Below are 24,457 nucleotides of genomic sequence, written 5' to 3'. Positions count from 1 at the left end.
TGTGTTGCCTTTATTTTCAAAGTCAGTGCGAGTCAATTCTGCCCAAGGAGCCAATTAAAAATATTCATGAATTAACCTTTTAGTTATTCACTTTAGGGCACATGTTGCAAATGAGACTAGCACCACTTAACCATACTTAAATGTGCTACGATATACATTGGCATTCTAGTTGTTTCCCAAAAGCATCCCTTTAGTGGTTTGGGACGATTTTAATGGAACACCAATGTATTTTTAGCAGATTTTGCGTGCGGATATCTCAAAAGCGCTATAGTCTTATGACTTACCTACTGCTCAGCTTCCATTTTGCAATCGCAACATGTGCTCTAAAGTGAATTAGTGAACATTTTAAATCTGTAACCTGGACATCAAAATTTATCGTGCAGGTAATGTCTGCCTCTTGCAGTAATCCACCCGAACAGGCAAAATGTGCCGTATGTGTAATGCAACTTTAAAAAATCTGTTGGGGAAAAAAAAGTATAAGCAGCTAAAGGAATCGCACCCAAACATAACAAATTATCATAATAAAACTTCAAAATGTAGCAAAAGAAACAGATGAATGCACACATCAACTTATGGTTACCTCTGCACACCAAACGTTTGGTATGCTCACATAATTCTTAAAAGAACAAAGTGTCCTTTTTCTGGCCTGTTGCCATTTTCTCCTAGCTTCTATAGACTCTTTTTACTCTAGAGGAACGAGGTGGCGCTTTCGGCGGCACGCCGCATGTTGCCTCAGCAAAAGCGCACCAATGCAAAACTATTACTTCTGTCCTGCCGCTGTGCGATCAGCTGTCGGAAATGCAACTGGGTGTTCGCTAACACACTGTGCATCATTTACGCTGCAAAATGTGGATCGGTAGAAAGAAGACGTGTGCAGTAGTTGGCTGAAAAAACAGTAACTGCCATATTAAGGAATGAAATGAATGTGTGTGGCCAAATCACAGACCACTTGCCATAACTGTCCCTGTTACCAGCACTTCGAGATGTACGGCTCTCTTCAAGGATAAAAAGTTACCTCATCCACCAGCGTTGTATCACTGACCTTCAAAGAAAGGACTTCAACGCCAGAACATCGGCAAGAGTGAGTACCGTGCGTCACACAGTGACAAAGGGAGTAGTGTCGCTTCCTGGCATAGGACGTTTCTCGAACGTTATCTACACACATCCATCCCAACTTACTTGCAATTTTACGCCCACTCTATGGCCAACGTATCAAGATTAAACGTCATCTGCACACATCCATCCCAACTTACTTGCAATTTTACGCCCACTCTATGGCCAACGTATCGAGATTAAGTTAATGGGCGCACACTTGAATCAACACTGAAGCATGGATGACAGCGACTACACCGACAGCGCACGAATGTTCGAAGCTGATCGTTTTGCGACGGTTCATGGAGTAAAGCAAGCGGCTAGCAATAATTCGACTTTGCTTCAAGCTATTGCAAAGTACGGAACACCTATGTTCCAGCCTTCGTGCGCAGCAAGAACAAATCCATCACAACTGAGCTCACCCACGAGCAATTGGGCAGAAAATAAACAATTGGATAGCAACCGCACCGAGGAACTTTACCAAGTGATAAACAAGACAAGCCACTGCTTCAAAGTGTTTGTGAAATAAAAATGAAGTGCAAAACACACTGATCCTGATTTAATTCACAAGCAGAGAGTTAGGACAGCTTGGAATACATTTCTGGCCCCGCTTTTAGTACAAGCACCGTGTAAGTGGCTTGTGTCGTTTGGACAAGGTGTAACAAGCTTAGAAGGCGCTTACGTGTCCTCTGAAGCTGTGGCCAAAGTTTCGTGTTATCACGCAGTCACCATCTCCAATATCCACCATAACAGAGGTTTGCCGAGTTGCACTGGATGTCATGCACATCCATTCTAAACAGTGAGGCAGCCAAGGCAAACCATGGACACTTCACCACGTGATCAAACATGGCAGTGCCCATGGAATCGCCGTGAAAAGGGTCTAAAAGTATGGCTGACAGTACATGCCTTTTGTCCTGTTCATTCATTAACACATTCAAATCTACAGGCATAGAGTACAAGATCAATCTCTGGAGGAAAGAAGGTGCCCCACGGAACAGGAAAGGTGTGTGAATCAATTAAGGTGGTGTATTTTTGTGCCCTTTCATAAACAACTAGTTAAACCTCGATATAACAAAGTATTTAACTTTTTATAACATCTTGTCCATAGAATATGTATTCAGAGCCCCTATATAACGAAGTGTGTTTATACACGATTTCAATATAATAAAATTTCACTGGCGCCGCGAAGGAATACTGCGACAATAAATTCCGCGAATGCAGACGGTCAGGTGGTTCAATTACAAGTGACTGCTTGCGAACGCACCTGTCAAATCGGGCGCCGCGCGACCAAAAATGACCGCTGAAGTGGAACCAGCGCCATGTTCCGTATAAAGTCCTAAGTTCGATAAGAGCCTACCTCGCACCGCATGCTTTGGTGTGAGTGAAAGCTTGTTAGGATGAGCTGAGAAGGATGGTTGCTTGATAAGCGCAGTCTTACCGTGCAAGCGAGGGGAAAGGCGGGAGGGGGGGGGGCAGGTTGGCAAGCGTCTCCTTTTAGAGGGTGGCTGTGCATGGCTGTCAGTAGGCTTGCCGAGATGGCGTGGCATCATGCAGCTGTCTTACCAAGTACTGGAGGATTCGCAATCGAATTTCGGAGACTTGTTAAAGGCAGAGGCAGATGAAGCATTCGTGACACTATCAGTCACGGGGACGAAGTGTCGCGAAAGCGTGGCTGGCTTCGTACCACCGATGTGAAGATATCGACACGGCATGAAACCGTATCTTTCATCGCCGACTCTCAAATTCAACAAAATATTAACTTTTTTTTCATTTAGATTTGCTTTTTTCAATTGCCCGACAATTTGGAAAACATTGAGGTCCCTTCCGTGGTAAGAGAATCCATCGGCGACTGTACTTATTCGCATAAATAGTAGAATTTCAATATAACGAAGCAAATTGCCGATTTTACTGACTGTTATATCGAGGCTTAACTGTATTCATTTAATCTTAACAAGATTCATTAGTAATGCAAAGCACAGATTGCACTCTCTGTACATCACGCTTCACCCTTTGACTGCAGTTTACCCCCCCCCCCCCCCGACTGCTACACAGCCCCTGTCTGTTTTTCTTTTTTCTGCGTGCGTTGGTTCGGTGGACAATTTATGCCACATAAAAGCTGGCTTTTTGTCACTGTTTTCTCCCATCTTAGTATTTGTGAATAGTTCACATTCCTTCGTCTGTCATAGACGGACAGACATGCCACACTGGTCACGGCCCCGACTGCCGTTCCAATACTCAGTTCTGGCCGTTTTATTTTTCTCTCGTGTTGGCTTAGCGGACATTTCATGCTGCATAGAAACTGGTTCTTCAGCGTCGGGTTTCTTCCATTTCACTATTCATCAAGCATTCAAAAATCTCGTCTGTCAAAGTTCGGACAGCCACACTGGTTTGCCATGGCGGCCCTGTTGTGACAGTCTACAAAGACATTTGCTCCACTTACAGTCAGAAATTTAACTTGCAAGGTGTTTGTGTGTTTAGATAACCTCTTCATAGATGGCACAACAAGTACACAATGCTATTTTTTGCACGAGCTGCTTCTGGAGAGGCAGTGATTGTGCTAAAAACACAAAATGAGTATAACTGGGAGTGGCAGGAGCTGTACGAAGGTGGGCGCCAGAGTTATCTCAGCAGTGGCAGACAGGGTTAATACAATACAAGATTTTTTTCAAGCAGTGGTTGCTAATTTAGTGCACCCTTCATATAAAACTTGCATTTAATGCCAGTTTTGCTAAGGACCACCACAGCCAATTAGAACATGCTCGGATTTACTGCAAAACTGTTATTGCAATTACATGTGGTAGAAAATGTCCACACAAAATGTCGACTGGAATTCAGTGAACTAAGCTAGCGTAATGAAACATGGAGGGTATGTTGGGAACATCAAGGGTGATGTATGGGCAAAGATACAAGGGGTTAGTGGAGGTGTGAGAAATCACCATAGTTTTGTTTAATGTACTTTGGAGTCCTATGGGGTCTTCAACAATGCATGTTGTCAGAACTATCACACATGCTAAAATGAAACTAGGTTGGAATAAAGTCTCTCTCTAAATAAACACACTGGATAAATTTCACAGTTGTAAGTGCTTTATGGGTTCTTTTTATCAAATTTGCGCTGATTGGGGTGGTTCTTGATGGTTGCTGAGGGAGAAAAGTGTTCACCCTCAACAAACCTCTACTTATATTAAGATATAACACAAATAAGTAGTGCTTGTTGGGAGGAACAGGGTGCAGAAATGTCAAAATTGTAGGTGCATTGGGGGCACTGTTGAAAACTTCCAAAGTGCCTTCAAGGATTCCTTTGAGCAGTGATATAAATTTTGCAATTGTTACTGTAAGCAAATGGCTAGGCATTTCTGACTTTGTATGCATGTACTGGAGACTCTCCGCAGTTAGAATCAACCATTGAAACTAAGTTCTGATGTATTAATTTGAGCAGTTGTGCATCCAAGGCTGGTGATAGCTGGTGCTGGTGCCACAGCTATCGTTCAGTGTGGCACGTAGGGGCAGGGGGATGATGCAAGAGGGCTGTAAAAAATTTCCTCAGGAACCAGAAATGAGTCTGGTGGGAAACAGCCCCGATGCTATAATAAGGGATACACTGGGCACCACAACCTCTTTGTTTCAGAAGATCCTGCTTTGCTAGTTCATGATTTTGCAAGGTTGCACAAGTCTGGTGATCTATATGTTTTTGTTCCAGCTGTGCGACAATAAGCTGAGCCAATTCCTGAAGGTTGCAGTTAATGGAATGACAGTTTGCAAAGTTTACATATGATAGTGAAGCAGGTAAGCAGGCTGTGATATGTTCAGTTCTGTTCATTTACTGCAGTATTCACAGTTTGTAAGTGCTGATCAGGTTTGACTTGTGCAAGACATTTTTGATATCAAAGCTCAGGGATGCAATATGGCCATTCTCACTTTTTGCAGAAGCCAGTTACAGTCAGGAAGGTGGAAACACCAACAATGGAGAAGCTGCTCTCTACAATGACCTTGATTTGTTCTAAGGTGGTTGTTCATTTAATGACAAAAATGAAAGCTGTTCAAATGTCCGTTTCTTCACTTTCTGCATACATAGACTGGTTTCTTCTTTTCATTACTCTGCCAGAAGAGGATGGTGCAGACTTTGGTGTTATGTCTTCAGCCTTTTCTATTAGCTCTGGAAAGAGCTCTTTCTTGTCTTCTGCTGTGCAAACTAGGCTTCCAAATTCTAATGTATGCACCTTCTGCCTTTCTTCAGCACTCATCTCATGTAAAGGCACTGGCTCATCATCTAAATCTGTTTCTAGGCTTTGATGCTGGCCTAAGTTTTCAGATTCATTGAGTGATGACATGGTAGTATTGGTTACATCTTCAGTTCCCAAAAAGCCTGAAATATCCAGTGGCGATGATTGCTGCCGAGGATCAAGAGCTTCGGCTAGTGGATCTCGAAGTCCAAATCGCTTGCAAAAGCTCTCGGTCTGGGGATTGATATGGGGCTTCACTCGGCCAGGGTTACGTTCAGATCCTGGCATGTACACAGGAGCAGTATGCTGAAAATTAAGAGGCACCAGCAAATCACTGCCACAGGTCACTGCAAGTTTTTCTTTCTCTTCCTTTGTAGGCGTGAACTGCCACCTGGATGATAACGGGAAATGAAACAGTATTAGGCGACCATATTTAGCTGCAATAAAGCATTAAAGATGCAGTAAAAACTACTTACCGTTGATCACATCCTGGCCCGGGCATGTAGTGATTTTTTGAATCAATTCTGAGTAAATTGTCAGTTAACTGTAGTACACACAGCCACTCTAAGTCATAGCTAAGCCTTGGAGGCTCGTCAGTTGATGTTGGTATGTCTAAAGTCTGTAAAAATAGACAAAAGATGCAACAGTCCAATGAGGCTCAACCTAGGCACTGTTCAGTTGTGGGTCTTACTTGAAGGAAGTCTCGCTTGGGCAAACATTTGTCCAGTGCCAAGAACTTCGTACATGTTCCATCCTGTTCCATAATACAAGTACATTAATGCTGGAAAAGATTAATAAAATTGAGATATAAACTTGCCTCATGACTGACCACTGCAGCAAACTTGCAATGAAGATGTGCAGCAAACCAGTACTTTGGCTTCAGCTGTTCTAGCAAGCCCTCAGTTGGACGACAGCCTAAGCTGTTGCTCTCAACTTCTGCAGCAAAGAACTTCTTTTGCTGCAACAACCTTGCCTTGTTTCCATAGTTGTAAATTCCACGTGGCCAGTCATGTGAAATCACTATGTCAACGGGCTCCGCCAGCTGCAGGGGAAAATTTCTTTTTAAAAGGTTTATAATTCATTTTTATACAAAAATTATATTTTCTATAAACACATGTAGTCTGCTTTACTCATATACTTTGAAGTGCTATTTCTGCTTGCTCAGATGTGCTGTGTATTTTATATCTGCTGTGTTTTTTGTGTGTCTTCAAATGTTACCTTTGCTTGTATAAATGTATTTTATTTGTGCTCTTATGCTAGTACCCACTTATATTTTTATACAGGGTGCTTACACTGCATAGTTTCTATGTATCAGCTGTTGCAGATAAATGTTGTGAAGAATTAAAAAATAGTGGAGGGCTTTACGCAAATGGTGCTCACTGTTTGCTGATGGGTGTTGTCTATCACAAGTATTTTTTTATTTGTGTTCTAATGCTGAAGTTTAATCGGGTAGCTAACCTTTAGTTAAATTACTTATTCAATGTGAAGTAGATGCAAAAATTGTGGGGTGTTGAGAAATAGCAAATAACAGCATTTTAAGCAACCTAGGTCTTGTGCAGTCCTTTCTTCCAAGTAAAAAAGAAAGCCTGCGAATTTTAAATATACCATGGACACACCCACCGTGGTTGCTCAGTGGCTATGGTGTTGGGCTGCTGAGCACGAGGTCGCGGGATCGAATCCCGGCCACGGCGGCCGCATTTAGATGGGAGAGAAATGCGAAAACACCCGTGTACTTCGATTTAGGTGCACGTTAAAGAACCCCAGGTGGTCCAAATTTCCGGAGTCCCCCACTTCGGCGTGCCTCATAATCAGATCGTGGTTTTGGCACATAAAACCCCATAATTTATTATACCATGGACAATATATTCATGCACCAAGGACTGCAGCGCTGTCGAACATCAATCACACCTCATACAAGTGTAGTTTATCACACTAGAATTGAGAGTCTGTGCTTCTGTGCTCTTTCCACGAGATGCTTCAATGCACATCTTCAGTCCTTATCAAACGTGAAGCCCTGGTTTCTGAAGGTGCGTAAGATGCATGGCATGCCAGATGATAAGGTTTACGTTTGGGACTGCTGTTAGCGTTGGTGCAGGGATGCATTGTCACGTGATATTTATTAAATTTTGCAGGTTTTAATTTTTTTGTCGGAAAAAGGGCCACACAAGACCTATGTTGCTTTAAACACTATTATAGATCATATCTCGACATCTCCCACAACTTTTGTACCAACAGCTTATTGATTAATCAAGTTAATTTCACGTTTGCTAATTAACCTAGTTAAATCATTATTTGTACGCAATGAAAAAGATACTCCTGACTAGCATGGACAATGGCCATCAACTACAGTGAGTGCCATTTGCGTAAAGCCCTCCATATTTTTCAAGGTGCCCTTAAACCACCTCTGATGATTAAAAATAGTCATGCGGTCCTCTCTACAGTCTTGTGTGGTCCTGTCTTCACACGTCATGACACCAACAGGGTCATGCACGTGACGTGTAAAAGCGGTCGATTGGTCTACATATAAGGGACACCAGCTCCGATCCGTCTGCTAGCATGCCTTTGCCATGCAGTTGCATGACTGGTCTTCCTTGTCATTTTGCTTGCCTGTCGTGCTGAATATACTGATCTCATGTGGAGGGTCTCATACTGTGCTTGCAGTGGCAACAGCATGTAGCCAAAAAGTGCGGAGTCCTGATAAGTGGAAGTGGCGGTGTTTTCAAACAAGAAAAGAGCGCCAACGTGGCATTTAGCATTTATGTAGTGTCCACATGTTTCCTATATAAGTATGTGGTGAGGAGGAGAGCGTCCATGGGGAAGAGTGAAACCGCTCACTTGCCTTCAAGCTCAGAGTGGTTTAGGGGTCTTTCAAAGTGGCAACATTTAGTTGGGTCAGCGGGTATACCTTTCCCGTATTACATCCCCCATCTGGGCGCTGTAAGGTATTTTTAATAAGTAAATAGCGCATTCATAACGAGCTAAAAACAGTTAAACTGCGGAAGATAAAAAAAGAAATGTTTTCGTGAACAATGCAAATACCATATTTGCATATAAATAACACAAACACGAATATAACGCAAGGGAGAGCTTTTGGTCTTGGAAAAATAATAATATGTCATGATTAAAATGTGAAGTGGTGCCACAAAGAAAAAGGAAACGATGCATAAAAGCGGATGCCCACAGGAATCGTTTTAACGATTCATCGTTAATGCGAACTGACGTCGCAAAATAAAGTGAAAGGACAAGTCTTGGTTACTGTCGGGGATAGTTGTATCGTCTTTTGTGACACCCACCAAGGTTATTGAACAGGCAGCACTTCAGAAATGCCTGTGATGCTACCAAACGCGGCACAGCCTTTCATGGATTGCGCAGTGATCCACTGCATGACTTTGAAGACCGCTCGTTTGATGCGCCTACTCTACAGCAGCAATCGTCTTGCTTAAGGTTATGATTTAAAAAAAAAATCATTATATTTGTGTCACGAAACCGAATATATAAAACGAGGCACGTTCCGAGGCCTGGAAATTTTGAGAAAAAAAAGAGCTTGTGTTATATTCGTGCAAATACGGCAATTCTGTGATATCCTGAAAGCAGGGAAAGAGCACACATGGAGAAGGCAGTAGATGTAACTTCTTTTATTTTTAATGCCCCGCAAAAGCTGCAGATAGTGCCAAACTGTGCCATCTAAATGCTTCCTAAAATTTGGGGGCCTGCTACATCGAAGTGAGTAATGCTTGCTCACTTTGTGTCTATTCTAAGCTGCTTGCTGGTTATTGTGGCAGAGCTCTTGAGGCATGTCTGGTGCCTGAAATCGCAGGAGAGTGAGCAGCATTGTTTCTCTCTACTTCTGGAGCAACAAATGTTGTACAGGGGCACCAGAATACGGCTTGGTGAGAAATCCAGATACATATGTAGTGGCTTAAACAAACCTTTGAGAAAAACTGTACCAAATGCAAACATGCTGCTGTTTCTCACCTGTTTCAATCTGAAGATCTCAAGGTTTCGCAAATGGTAGGCACTTCGTTTCGTGGAATCGTTGTATGGTGGGACCTCAAAGTGACCTGAAAGAAAAGCAACTCAAGTTTTGTTCTTATGTGACAGCACTGCAATCCTCACCTTTCAGGTAGTCGTGGCCCTTGTATATTCCCGAGATGCCAGCTATCCTTATGCCATTGACATTGACAACACTTGCATAACCTGAAAAGGGAGAACATGTCAAGGAAAAGATGTCAGAGGTTATTGATATTTCCTAATGGGCTTGATGGCCCCCTACATTGGCAATTGTGACCAATTCAGTCGGTATTTGAATTACAAAATTTAAGCAGATGACCAAAAATGTTTAACGACATAATGGGTTTGTTGGCTACGTATTCTACTTTTCATTAAGCTGGGGCATGAAAGCTCGAACAGCTTTTGCAGTACTCTTTGAAGCAGAACAGCTTTTGTTTTGAAACAGAAAATTTGGATTTTAGAGTAGGTTAGTGGGAAAGTAAACTATTTTAGAGGAGAACAACCCAAATCTCGAGCACCTTAATAAAATCAAGGATCTGAATTTTGTGGCACAATTTTTACAGTAGTCTTTTTTTTTTTAATCCTACAGTGTTATTAAAATGTGACAGACAGTTATACTAAAACATACTTCATTACAATAACTATGGGACCATGAACCGATTTTTATAGTTGCGCATGAATGCATTAACTAGGAAGGATTCTTGTGGAGAGTACAGGTCAACTTTAAATACCCTGTGTCAACCTTTAATTTATAAACAAATACCTTCAAGCAGATCAACACCTCCCTGCATGCCTTCTCCGAAGCCCGTCTGTTCTACACAAAATGGGTGAGCATTGTCATTTGGGTGAGCAATCTAATTGTTTTTCCAAGTGCAAAATCACATCTGAAATACTTTCAGCATGGCGCTGCACAAATAATAGTATATTTATGCGATGTAATTTGTTTATTTTTAAATAATAAAAAATAGACGCAATAAACAGACAATTTTTCAAAGGACTGATCGTGCACTTTCAGCTGGGGAAGTGTATTTTCTGCTGTTACGTCATCTGTATGGAGAAAGAATGTTGTCTCAATTTGTGTGCACGTGTAAGGAAAGGAGTGGAAAAAACAGTTTATCTTGAAAAGCTGTGCTCCATGATATGCCTTTCTGGCTCCATGCCTTTCTGGCTGTACGGAGAAAGGGCAGGGGTAAGAAAATGTGGCAAAAATTTCCAACAGTTCAGTGGCAATGGCTGCCAGTGGGAAGTGGATGGGATTATCTTGCACAAAATTGGAAATACGGAAACATGCTATGAAAACATGCTAAGTGCCTTGGGAACACGCCATGGAAACATGCTAGGTTCAGGTTTCTCCCATGCACCTCAGGCATTGTGACTTGCCAGCTACTGATGCTGTTGAATCATTGCTTGTCTTTTTGCACTGAAGTGTTTGCAGGGAATGCTCAATGCATACAATGTCACCTTCATCTGCTGAAGCACTACCTGCTTTCAAAATACATGCACAGATGCCAACACTCTCACAGTATATGTGGCACACAAAACCCTGCATAAACTTACAACCACGGAAGTTGGAGAAGGGAAACAGAGGGGCTCTACTTATGTTAATCACAACCATATAAAGCCAAGAAAAGCATAGGGGTAATTAGCTGTGGTTTAAATTTAAACGAAAATAATGAAGAAAAGGGGAAATGAAAGAGGACGAAAAGATAACTTGTCAACGGTGGGGACTGAACCCACAACCTTTGCGTAATATGAAGTTTGTGAAGCACGAATGTTGTGTGGTGATAGCTCTGTGGATAGCACATCCTACTTCCAACTGCACATTGCCACAGGGGTACAAGTTCAATCCCGAGTAGCAGTGGTTGACAAAGTTTTGTTTTCTTTTCCGTGAACAACAAGAGCATGACGAAAAATATGGACAGACAGACACAGCAAAACTAGCTTTGAGCTCTTAACTACGCATGTCATGGGGCTAATTTCAGAGTTGATTACTTTTGGGGACTTCCATTAGTCACTGAGTGGCTAAGATAGTATGCAGAACACACTTTACTCCACAGTGAAGCATCACACAAGGGTTAAAGCATACCCAAAAGCAATCAATTGAGAATACGGCCCCTGGGACTATTACAACTAAAAGCATGCTAATGTTCATTCTGTCAGGGCTACATTTTAGGTCCTTTATATTATTACGATATCATCTAGAGATGCTCAAGAGACGAGCCGCCGCGAGAAAGACGAAGTGTGTCTGGGCTTTTGGGCGCAAGCAAGGTGTCGGCCTGGCGGTTTGATTCCAGTGTAAATATATTGTAAATAGCCTCTTTCGTGTGTGTCTTTCCACACGTAACATTCTGGTGGAGGATTGCGATCCCCGTCCTCGCCACTGAACTCCGAAGTGGTCGGTACATCGAGCTTGTCACCATGCCTCCCGGTGACGAGACTGCGTCTGCAACAGCTTCGGCTCGTCCGCCTGCTCCAATCGCCACGGTTGCCCAACATCGCGACCCTGGTGTGTTCTCTGGCCTGGAGGGACAGGACGTTGACGAATGGCTCAAGCTCTATGAGTACGCCAGTGCTAATAACAGGTGGGACCCAACGATTATGCTTGCCAATGTCATCTTTTATCTCGGCGGCACCCCACGCGTGTGGCACCAAATGCACGAAGATGAGTTAACCAGTTGGGACAGTTTCAAAGAGAAGCTACGGGAACTGTTCGGCGACCCCATTGGGCGCAAGGTTGCCGGGAGAAAGGCTCTTGCGTCCCGTGTTCAGACATCTACGGAGCCCTACGTTTCATACATCCTCAACGTTTTGGCTCTATGCCGCAAAGCGGACGACACTATGTCTGAAGCAGATAAAGTGGCACATGTGCTAAAGGGCATCGCCGACGAAGCTTTCAATTTGCTTGTTTTCGGCAACGTCACGACTATCGATGCCGTCATCAAAGAATGCCGTCGCCTTGAACAGGCTAAGAGCCGCCGTATCTCTCACCACATCACGCGGCTACCAAACACTGCTGCTACGTCGACATGTGGGGTCGACCTCGTCAGACGACCACCTGTGACGACGTAACCCGTATTGTTCGCCGCGAGCTTGAGGCCACCTGTTCACCAGCCTTCTCCGCGACGCCTCCCGATCCGCCTGCAGCCACGATTGCAATGATTCAGGCCGTCGTATGACAGGAATTTGAGAACATGGGTCTGAACTCCGTGTGTTAAACCACTCAACCCAGCGTTCACCAGTTCTCTAGCTGCCCTCCTCGTCCCCGGCAGTCATTTTCTGCTCCATACCGCAACCCGTCCGAATGGCGTACCCCTGATGACAGGCCGATCTGCTTCCACTGCTGTCGCATCGGCCCACGTTGCTCGTCACTGCCGCAACCGATGGCCACCACCTGCTCGGTCGTACGCCGACGCTTATTCCCGTACCTTTCGACCTACTGTTCCTTATTCTACCCGCCATGAACCCGCTGCCGCTGATGCCCCAGCTCCGAACCTTCGCTACAGCCGCTCGCCCTCCCCTCGACGCCATCAGTCTCGTTCGCCCCAACCCCGCCGCTTTTCTTCGCCTCCCATCGCTTCCCGGATCCAGCCGGAAAACTAGCCACTGCAGCTTCTGGAGGTGAAGCTGCGTTGTCGACCCTGCCCTCAAATCCTCTGCTCACGTTGCCTACGAACCAAAACCTTCTTGACGTTGACGGCCATCGTGTCACTGCACTGATCGATACCGGAGCCCATATTTCTATTATGAGTGCTGCCTTCCGACGACGACTCAGAAAGCTCCTCACCCCAGCGTCGACACGCGTCGTCCGCATTGCGGATGGAGGTACTGTCCCTATCGTCGGCATGTGTACGGCCCGTGTCAGCATCGCCGGCCGGCACACTCCTGTACTCTTCACCGTGCTTGCTCATTGCCCCCACGACCTAATTCTCAGCCTCGATTTTCTCTCCGCGCATTCTGCTCTTATTGACTGCTCTGCCAGTACCCTTCGCCTTGAGTTGCCGATTCTCGCAGAACCTCCTGATGCACCCCAGTGCCGCTTACGCCCACCGGCTTTATTCGCCTGCCGCCAAAGACATTAGCCTATGTTGAACTGATGTCTTCCCCACCTGTTCCTGATGGCGAGTACCTAGTCACTCCTCTGCCCGACATTCCACTACAGTATGACGTCACCGTGCCTCACAGTGTTCTTACTATTGATGACAACTGCACTCGAATGCCTATCTTTAACATTGGATTGGCAAAGCAAATTCTCCCGCAAGGTATTTGCCTTGCCAAGGTTGATTGTCCCGGCAACCATCAAGTGGCAGCTTTATCAACCGATGGTTCTTCTGAACATGGCGGGCCCCTCGCGCCAGCCTCGGGCGCCGATCCCAACATAAAGAAAATGGTTGCGGCAGACCTGTCCTCTGCGCAGGCTGAAGACCTTTGCCAAGTGTTATCGTCGTACCGAGATATTTTCGACTTCGACGATCGCCCTTTAGGCCAGACGCTCGCGGTCAAGCATCGGATTCCTACTGGCGATGCTACGCCCATTCACCGACGACCATATCGAGTTTCTGCGACGGAACGCCGAGTAATTCAAAATGAAGTAAACAAAATGCTAGATAAAGACATCATTGAGCCTTCTTCGAGTCCCTGGGCGTCACCTGTGGTGTTGGTTAAAAAGAAGGACGGCACATGGCGCTTCTGTGTAGACTACCGTCATTTGAACAAAATTACTAAGAAGGACGTCTACCCGCTCCCACGTATCGACGCCGCCCTTGACTGCCTTCATGGTTCCAGCTATTTCTCTTGAATTGATCTTCGCTCTGGATACTGGCAGATTGCTGTTGACGATATGGACACCTGATATGAACACCTGATGGCCTATACCAATTTAAAGTAATGCCGTTTGGATTACGCAATGCCCCTGCCACCTTTGAGCGTATGATGGACTCCTTGCTCCAGGGTTTTAAATGGTCCACGTGTCTCTGTTACCTCGACGACGTCATCGTCTTCTCGCCAACGTTCGACACTCACCTTGAGCGTCTAACAACTATACTTGATGTATTTCGAAAGGCGAAGCTGCAACTCAACTCGTCCAAATGTCGTTTTGGCCGCCGCCAAATTACGGTTCTGGGCCATCTCATCGACGCTTCCGGAGTACAGCCTGATCCCGACAAAACTCACGCTGTCCGAGACTTCCCGGTTCCGAAGACAGCCGCAGATGTTCGCAGTTTTGTTGGGCTATGCTCGTACTTTCGTCGTTTTGTTCAAGATTTTGCGGCAATTGCTAGACCCCTCACTAATCTGTTGAAGAAAGGCATACAATTTTCTTGGAGTACTTCAGAAGGCACCGCCTTCTCTCGTCTCTCTTCTCACCTCACCACCCATTCTCGCCCACTTCGACCCTGATGCCCCTACAGAATTGCGTACAGATGCCAGCGGTCAAGGCGTCAGTGCCGTCTTAGCCCAGCGTCAGCGTGGCCAGGATCGCGTTATTGCTTATGCAAGCCGTCTCCTATTAACATCGGAGCGCAACTATTCCATTACGGAAAGGGAATGCCTTGCTGTAGTCTGGGCAGTTGCGAAGTTCCGGCCTTACCTTTACGGTCGTCCTTTCTCCGTAGTCACTGACCATCATGCCCTCTGCTGGCTCTCATCGCTAAAAGATCCTACAGGCCGGCTTGGTCGATGGGCTTTGAGGCTACAAGAGTTTTCTTATTCCGTGGTCTACAAGTCTGGCCGCCTGCACCAAGACGCTGACAGCTTGTCGCGTTACCCTGTTGACGACTCTGACTCCTCCAATATTGACAGTGCTGCTTGCGTTTTCTCAGTATCCAAGCTCCTTAATTTCGCCGACGAGCAACGTCGTGATGCCTACATCAGAGCACTCATCGACCGTTTTGAACACGCTCCGGCCGATGCTACTCTACGCCTCTTCGTCCTCCGCGACGGTACTCTATACCGTCGTAACCTTCATCCGGACGGCTCTGAGTTCCTACTTGTCGTACCTAAACACCTCCGCTCAACCGTTCTAGAAGAGCTTCATGATGCTCCAATGGCAGGACACCTTGGCGTATCTCGAACCTATGACCGAGTACGTCGCCGTTTTTTCTGGCCGGGCCTTGCACATTCCGTACGGCGTTACGTCGCCGCTTGTGAACTTTGCCAACAACGCAAGAAGCCTTCCCAGCTTGAAGGTAACCAGCTGCAGGTAACCAGCTCCCTGCAGCTGGTTACCTGCAGCCGCTCGACATCCCTGCCGAGCCCTTCCATCGTGTCGGCTTAGACCTTCTCGGCCCATTTCCGGAATCTACATCAGGCAACAAGTGGGTTGCCGTCGCTGCGGACTACGCGACCCGCTACGCCATAACACGCGCTCTTCCGACCAGTTGCGCTACTGATGTTGCGGACTTCCTCCTACACGATATTTTGATGCATGGTGCGTCAAATGCTCACCGACCGTGGCCGTACGTTTTTGTCCAAAGTCATTGACGACATCATGCGTGCCTGCTCAATACAGCATAAAATTACCACCTCCTACCACCCACGAACGAACGGCCTCACTGAACGTTTGAACCGCACCCTTACAGACATGCTATCTAAATACGTTTCAGCCGACCACCGTGACTGGGACCTGGCTCTACCTTACATTACCTTTGCGTACAACTCTTCCCGTCTTGAAACTGCTGGCTTTTCCCCGTTTTACCTCTTGTATGGCCGAGAACCGACGCTATCACTAGACACTCTGCTTCCGTCCACTACACCTTCAACTAGCGCTTATGCCCGTGATGCAATCGCCCGTGCTGACCATGCTCGCCAACTTGCGCGTGCTTGTCTGCGAGTGTCTCAAGACAAACAGAAGCAACGCTATGACCTCCGTCACCGTGATGTGCATTTTGCGCCCGGCAACCTTGTGTTGCTTTGGTCACCATCGCGTAAAGTTGGCCTTTCTGAAAAACTGCTCTCTTGTTACACAGGCCCATATCGCATGCTCCGCCAAAAGGCCGACGTCACCTATGAAATCATTCTGGCCACGCCCACTACGTCCTCCGCTGCGACAACCAGTGATATTGTCTACGTCGCCCGACTCAAACCCTACACCTCTCCAAGCGCCTTGGATATTTAACGATGAAGTGTGTCTGGAGAAAGACGATGAAGTGTGTCTGGGCTTTTGGGCGCAAGCAAGGTGTCGGCCTGGCGGTTTGAATCCAGTGTAAATATATTGTAAATAGCCTCTTTCATGTGTGTCTTTCCACACGTAACAATATGTTGCTTGCATTGTTATTGTGACAGCAATTATGTGGACATTCCAGGCGAATTTCTGGCATTGTCATTGCCGTGTCGTTCCGTGTAAAGTGAAAGTGTGATAAGGTCACAGCCACGTGCCGCAAGCTGTAGGTGCAAGGGGAAAGCATGCAAGGGTGAGCCGAGAAGAATGGTGGCTTGGTGCGGCGGCATCTTCTTGCGCGCAAGAGGAGGGGAGATGTGCAAGAACTAGGTGAGGTGCGAGGGAGTAGGGAGGGCTGGGTAACGTGCGTCCTATCTTGGATCTAATATGCGGTGGGTTTGAATGCTAGCCGACCCCAGGTAGCTGATGGCTTCGTGTGCGCTCTGTTATCGTGCACCTGGTTCGCGTTGATGTGAGAGGCAGCACGAAGGGGAATTTGCTTACTGCTGCTGCCGCTCGTCATCACGCCAGTGTTCTGACAGCAAGTCTGCAGTCATCGAGTGAGATGTGTTCATGTTTGCCTGTGCATGCGTGACACCGTGCTTGTTAATTTAGTTAGTAAGCAAATGTTTACAGCACTTTATACAGCTAATAAAACTAACGTTACTGCGCATAGCTGTCTAATAATTGGCTATTACAATCAATGCTTGCTTCGGCGAAACTGCAACTTTTTTTCACCAAGGAGAAAACCATGTTTATGCCAGAAATGAGGCCGACGATGCCGGGTTTAGTGAGGACAGTCAAAGCCATAAGTGACACCAAGCGGAACTTGATGTCACAGCAACCCCCCCCCCCCCCCTTCAACTTTTTTGCATTCTCTAGCATTTCTGCTGTAAGCTACAATAGTTACACATGCTGTGTCTGTGTGTCTGCACATAATTTCTTGTGATTAGTGGTAATGCTACCCACGTCATAGTAACATTTATTAAATCATCATTGATGAGTGAGGTCACTGCAGCCCACCTTTTTTTTTTTTTTTGGCCTGTGGAATCTCCACTGCAAGCTACAGCAATTCCACATGCTGTGTGTGTGCACATTGATTTCCTGTCATTAATGGTTATGTACACCACAGCACAGTAACATCTGTTAAATCATCTTTGATGAGTAAGGCAGTCACTGCAACTCAGTTCCTGCTTATACTAATGAGAGCATGCAGTCTTCTGCTTGAATCTATGAGCTCATTGCGGTAAGTACAGCAACAAGATTTATACAAGATGCTTATAGCAACATCTGTTATAGAGAGCTTTTGTTTATGGGTAGCGAACCAGAATCTTTTCGGGTTAACCTCCCTGCCTTTCCCCCCCCCCACCCCATTTCTCCCTCTCTCTCAAAATGCTGAAACCTTTCTAGTGGTTTGAATGTAAAGCATATGTGGGCTATCAATACCTTCAGTGAACATATGAGTTGTGCAAATGCACAAAATTTAAAGAAGCAGTTAACCTTCTACAGTGCACAAAGTTTTGTCAGGCCACTGAAGCATAAGATTCGTGCGATTATTTTCAGACAATCATGTTTACTGCTTCCCAAGGAAAAAAGAAAGCAGTGCATATGTGTCTCCCTGCCCCCATAATCAGAAATGGAAAACGGGTCATATACGTAGCATTACTAAATTCACCACCACTAACCAAGTTAATGCATGTCTTAAAATCTCAACTTTTCCCACAATTCACATGTGGAATGGCCCAATAAGCTTAAAACAAGGAAGCAATTACCATTTCCAGCAAGTTCAGTTCTTGTGTATCTGCTTTTGCATTGCCTAGCAGACACTTGAATAGCCAAACGAAATATAAGACTGACATACATAGCAAAGTTAAAAGTGTTCTGACAAGTGGCAGTTCCTTTCGGAATTTCCTTTTCTCTCTTCAAATGAGGCCAAACAGAATTGGATGCTTCAGCCAGAAGAGTGTTGTTAATATTAAGTTAATGAATATTAATAATGTTTTATTAACAATATTAAGTTAATGTTTTAAAAGAAATCACAATGCCTTGTACATTTCAGCCATTCATCTGAAAAACTGAACATTTCATACATGCAGATGTCAAACATGGCACAGTAAATTGTGTGTTCAATTTTGGGCTATGACACTCGGCATAGACATACAGATGCTTGTATGTTAGCTATGCCTAGCAGCTTGTTTAATCTGTATAAAACACATGTATGCAATAAAACTCCAGTTGCTTTTGTGGCATTGTGAACAACAGAATAGAGTGATATAGGCTGGATGACCTAGTCAGCAATTATGCGGGCGCCAAGTCAGCTAGTCTTTGGTACCTGTGATCCCAATACCTGCAGACGTGTGCCTTCCACATGCTCATATTACAATGTAATGACATTGTGACTTTAGTAGGAGCACCAATTACATTTTTCCAGCCTGTTAATTAAAAATCTACTCACTTTCAACTTATTTTATAAGCAACTTCAGCTAAGCTAGCTTATTTCTATTTGGCAATACTGGATACAATGTACAGTCAACCACAAAAGTTTGCGGACCACGCGAGCGCGTGCCAGACTGCCTATCCGCGCCACCTAGCGGTACGCCACCTAGCGGCGACAGGGGCGCTCTCCCGGATATGAGCCCTCTTGGTACTCGCCTGCCTGTTAATTTTTTATTCCCGTGCATGACATTGTTAGTTCGTTGTGTTGACGCAGAGCGCTGTCTGCGATAAGACCGCCACATATCTGGCTTGATAGCAGTATCGGAGCAATCACTGCAACCTTTGTCGACTGGTGTGCCAGTGGGTAGATAAGTTTCACGAAGCGCTGCGACGATTTTTTTACGCGACGTTTACTGGCGCACTTTGGTTGGCAGCATCTTGGTCCAATGAGTGTTGCTGCTTCTGCGTCTTGAGAGAAAGGGTAGGGAGGTGTTTCACTGTCATCAAAAATAAAGAAAAAGCGGATGCATAGAAAATTCTCTTTCACACATAGGCGCATCTTCGCATCAGTCGCTGAAAACGTAGAAGACTTGCTTCAGGCCACGTGGTGATTGCCTATTTGGAAAGATGCCGCTGCGTGTTCCACTTGACGAAAGAAGGCACATTGTGCGTTTATTTATAGAGGGAATACCTCAGCGCGAAATCTGCCGCCGAACCAACAGGAGCCGGACTGCCGTGAATAGGATTATTCAAGCTTTCCGCGACGATGGCAGATTCACAGATATGGAGCGAAGTGGGCGTCCAAGGGCCACGACTGAGGAAGAGGACCGCCTGATTACGGCCGCCATCGTGGCTGATCCTTTTCAAAGTGCAGAGGATATCCGAGAAGCGCTCTCGCTCACGGTATCGTCTGAGACTGTAAGAAGAAGGCTGAGTGAGCTTGGCCTGCAGTCTTTCGTAGCAGCACAGAAGCCCTGCCTCTCAGACAGCCAGCTACAAGAACGACTCATGTTCGCTACAGCAATGAAAGATTGGACAACAGAGAAATGGGGCGATGTCATCTTTAGCGACGAGTCAACTTTTTCCACGCGCTGGGACCAACGGAAGCGGGTTTGGCGTCCACTAAACTGCAGGTGTGTTTACAGTGTATTGGCAGTTAATTCACGAAGCTAATTCTGCATCACAACATGTTTCACGTAAAATGAGCTTTTGGACATTACGAGATTTTTCTGTAGTGGTATTATGTTGAAAACATTAACGATTGTTTCATAGTACTACTTACTCTGAAGCTAATTAAAAGCTGCCAGTGGGTCTTTCAGTACTATCTAATGATGTTTGCACGTTTTCTATTGCAACTCTATAACAGCATTATAAAGTTCATACGCAAGAGGAATCGCAACATTTTTAGACGCGCCGCTGGAACCCAATTGTATGCTATTTCTTGCAGATATCTGCCTAATTACACACAGAGTGTTCTATCCAGTGGACGGTGTTCCGTGAGCGTGTGGGGAGCAATCAGCAAAGATGGCCTTGGTCCCCTTGTGCGTCTGGAAGGGCCCTTCACTGCGTCACGGTACTGCGACGTCATCACTAGACACCTCGTTCCGTATGCGCTGGACGGTCCCTTCAGCGACGGCTGCTATTTTTTTCAACACGACCGCAGCCCGATCCATAAAGCACGTATCGTCCAGTCATTGCTAGAAGAACATGCTGTTTGCCAGCTTGAGTGGCCTCCATGTGGCGCCGACTTGAATCCCATAGAAAATGTCTGGGGCATGTTGAAGAAACGGCTGTCCACACGAGCCAACCGCGGCCGCACGGCCGATACGCTGTGGCAAGCGATCGCACAAGAATGGGAAAGCCTGCGCGGTCGACCGGAGATTACTGAATCTTTGTACGAGTTGATGCCCACACGCATCAATAAGGTGCTAGAAAACGGCGGACATTTCACTTCCTACTAGATCATTGAGAGACCTATGTTTCATGACACTTCTGTAAATGTCTTGTGAATAAATTCATCCCCTTCAGACACGAATTATGATGCACTGTCTGCAAATGCGTCAAATGCGCATGGCATCATTTCAAGACGCTCACTATTACATTCCAAGAAAGAAGACGAAGCAATGTGCTGTTTTGTGCGAGTTTCAGTAAAAAAAATTAATTAGCGTATAACTCATTATCTAATTATTCTGTAATCCGTCAGCTTCAATGCTTGCATAAAAAGAATCAACTATTAGGCCCGAAACGCATGCACACTTGCTTTTTCGGTTGTATTCGTGTCGACCGGAGAAAAAAAATACTCTTGACGTTGGTCTTGGAACGCGGCACGTCGAACGATTGTCTAACATGGTAGTGTCTCCAGCAAAGTGATCATCTGCAGCAATACGCAGGACAATGAAGTTAACTGACCGCTAGTTGTCCCATCAGGAAGCGGACACGAATGTGCACACTGAGTTTTAGGTCATTTGAAGAAACACGTGGCGTGGGACGCGCCTCCGAAGTTCGAGTCCCCAAACGAGGACGCCGTGTCGCAAAGGGTTATAAAAAAAGTCATCGCACCCGATTATTTCTTATTTTTCTAAATGTAACCACTATAGCAGCGCGGTGGTTCGGGCTTTGCGCAGCAAAACCTGGGCGCAGGCGATCAAATCCCGGCCGCTACTGTCACTTAGCGATGGGGGAGGAACGGAAAAATTCTGCCTACTGACTAAGCATCTGTGTCCCATGGCTGCCGCACCGCTCACTCACGCACTCACGAAAAAAAAAAAAACAGCGTGGCTACGCGAAAATAGAACTGATAACAGCCGAAGAATACGCTGTCTGATTACTTGTACTGATATTCTGCTCTCAAAATATGAGCAAGTAGCCCTGGCTAACAAAGAGCGCGTCACGTTGAAAGAGATAGGTAGAAAATATTTGCGCACAGTGCAAAAATAGACAGGCCATAGATTTAAGGAGGGATGCGTCTTCAACGTAGCGCTGCTGTCGATCGCTGGTGACGTAGCGGAAGTGTCGCGAAGAGGCTCTTGGCCACGCGCTCGCGTGGTCCGCAAACTTTTGTGGTTGACTGTACACTGTGCACACAATGCAGCATGCACACAATGCATGCTTCACAAGTGGTAAATGCTCAAGTGGGACTTGGCAAAACAGTTGTAATCCTAATAAACTGCCAATGCACACGAGAATGGCTGCTCCGATGTCAACGCTTCAACACTGTCACTTGTTCATGCATGTTCATGCACTACACACATACAGCACTTGGTACTGAAGAACTGGGAATGTGTCATGTACACAGTGCATGTACACATTGTTTCTACTCCCTGCAGAAAACTAACAAAGGTGTGTTGGGTGTTTATGTATAGAGCTTTCCTGCTGTCAATATAAATATTGCCTAGCAGTGATCAGGCTGCTGGAGATGTGGCATTTAGCTATAACTTTACTGGTTGCAATATATCTGTCTCAGGAATACTCATAAAGCATGAAACAGATTTTTGGATAAATTTAACATAGGCTCTGCTGATGACTCAGCTGTTCCATGTATGAGCAATCTTTTGAAGACTATACAGATATTTCTTAATAAAGTTATAGCTATCTGACCAGACCCACATCAGGTGGAGAATTAAATATGACATTAAAATTGCTTTACTAATCAACATTATACTTACTGACTTTTAGGCTTTATATGAGAGATCAAGATTACCACTTTTCTAAGCACTTTGCCTAACACATTTAAAGTTGAAACAGAAGTGGTAATGTGCTTCCTAGACTTGTGTGTTCGTGTTTTATTTCAGATGTCCTGCTGTTAGGCAACAATCAGCTTCAATGCGATGTCACTTGCCTGGCACCTATGTCATACTTTCATTGGTGTTTGTTGTGCACATTTTTGTGAAAAATGTGAAAAAAATCTACATATTTAAAATGAATGTCTGAGAATTTTATCACTGAACAAACACTAAATAAAAAAGAGAGATACGCAAAAGACATGCATTTTAATTTCAAGCTCGGATGTACAAAAAAGTCTAGTGCTCAAGAAATTCAATGTAGCAAGATGAAAAAGTGGTGAATTAAGAGACACTTATTTCAACAGTGCAGACAGCCAAACACAAAGGTCAACACTTCAATTGTCTTTTTCTTCATATTCTAAGATTCAACAGTCGGCACCATTGAAATATGCATATCCTCCCCTCAACTTGCTCCAATTTTTCATTCTGCTGTTCACATTTAACCGGCATTAGGGAATCTAAGCACAACTTTAATAAGGTTAAGCTATAACATACATGAACACTCCAAGGTTATACATATTTTTTTATAGTTCTTACCCATATAATAGATGTTTTCGCAAAGCCAACCACCGTATGCCAGCTCAGCCAGATAGTTGGAAGCTTCATGGTTTCCACCAATTACGATGGTCAAAAGTGGCGCTTTCCTCTCCCCCGAGTAGTACCTAGGTCCAGTCGTAAGCAGTATTACAAAAGCAGTGACCATTACATGTATTTAAAATGCAGAAGTACAAATCATGGCTACGCTGAGACAGTCAACTATTGACTTCCGTGTCAAACAGCAATAAAAAAAGATATATTCGCTACATATACGCAGAGTATAATTCCACTGTGGGTTACAATTAGTTCAAAATACATGCACATTCTGAATGGATCTCACCCATACGTAGAATAATCATTTTGTTACTCAGCACATGTCTTGCTGCATCAAACTGCTGTCCCCGCAAAACGACAGAAAGCTGAGCGAGTTGGTATTCATGATTTTAAGAAACAGACGGAAGAAACAAGAGCACAATTAGGACGAAAGCTGGCGTTTGTGCTGTCATTTTGTCGCTCTTGTGGCCTGGTTGCTTGCGCCTGCTTTCTAAAATCATTTCAATCTGTTCCATCCACATATGTTTCGTGATCGGGAGGCATCATTACAACTGAGCTAGTAGAAAGCAAAGGAAACATATTTACTTATGGAAATCTTTCATCTCTTGATATTTTCTAGGAACCGCCATGCAGTCCATATCAGAAGCATTTCGAACTGCCTGAAAGTCGCCACAGATGATGAGCAAGTCTACCTGGAACGAAATCACAGAAATTTATATTTCCAGCACCTGTGACTGCGCTGAGTATTTACGTACTGTGAACTGGTACTGGCTTTCTAAGCCTTTTATAGTTTCATAAATTTTGTCAAGTTCGCCGTGCGCACAACCTTCAACAGCAATCTTCATAACTTCTTTCAAATGTTCGAAACACTTCGCAACAGGTACCACACCACTGATACCCTAATACCGCGATTACTCAAACAGCTACAGAACTCGAGACTCTCAAACATGCAGACATATGTAGTCACAACATTTAACTCTCGTAGTACTTGTACTTGCTTCTGACCAGTACGCAGCGCTATCTGGGAAGTGGAGATAAGCTGCAGAAGTATAGTAGAATATTTAAATAACAACAAAACTAGTAACATTTAGTATGTAATTTTATCATTTTACGTCTTGACAATGTTATTAAAGCGGTTTTACAATTAAATGTCTTGTTTCTTGGCGGAATGT

The 24,457-nt window shown here is 44.9% G+C and overlaps 1 protein-coding gene across 1 annotated transcript; it reads right to left on the bottom strand.

Annotated features, from left to right (window-relative positions):
* Nucleotides 1-5,057: 5,057 nt before the first annotated feature.
* LOC119434814 (lariat debranching enzyme A-like) lies at nucleotides 5,058-24,243 on the bottom strand. The gene is made up of 9 exons (XM_037701872.2): nucleotides 24,041-24,243; nucleotides 23,871-23,977; nucleotides 23,232-23,356; nucleotides 9,429-9,509; nucleotides 9,288-9,373; nucleotides 6,130-6,354; nucleotides 6,004-6,066; nucleotides 5,789-5,931; nucleotides 5,058-5,703 (listed from the first exon to the last, which is right to left on the bottom strand). Exons 1-9 carry the CDS (start codon nucleotides 24,128-24,130, stop codon nucleotides 5,130-5,132), a joined length of 1,494 nt encoding a protein of 497 aa, XP_037557800.1. The 5' UTR covers nucleotides 24,131-24,243; the 3' UTR covers nucleotides 5,058-5,129.
* Nucleotides 24,244-24,457: the final 214 nt, after the last annotated feature.

This window comes from Dermacentor silvarum, chromosome 1 (assembly GCF_013339745.2).
Source record: "Dermacentor silvarum isolate Dsil-2018 chromosome 1, BIME_Dsil_1.4, whole genome shotgun sequence".
Classification (NCBI taxonomy): domain Eukaryota; kingdom Metazoa; phylum Arthropoda; class Arachnida; order Ixodida; family Ixodidae; genus Dermacentor; species Dermacentor silvarum.
This window is presented reverse-complemented; position numbering and strand designations above follow the sequence as displayed.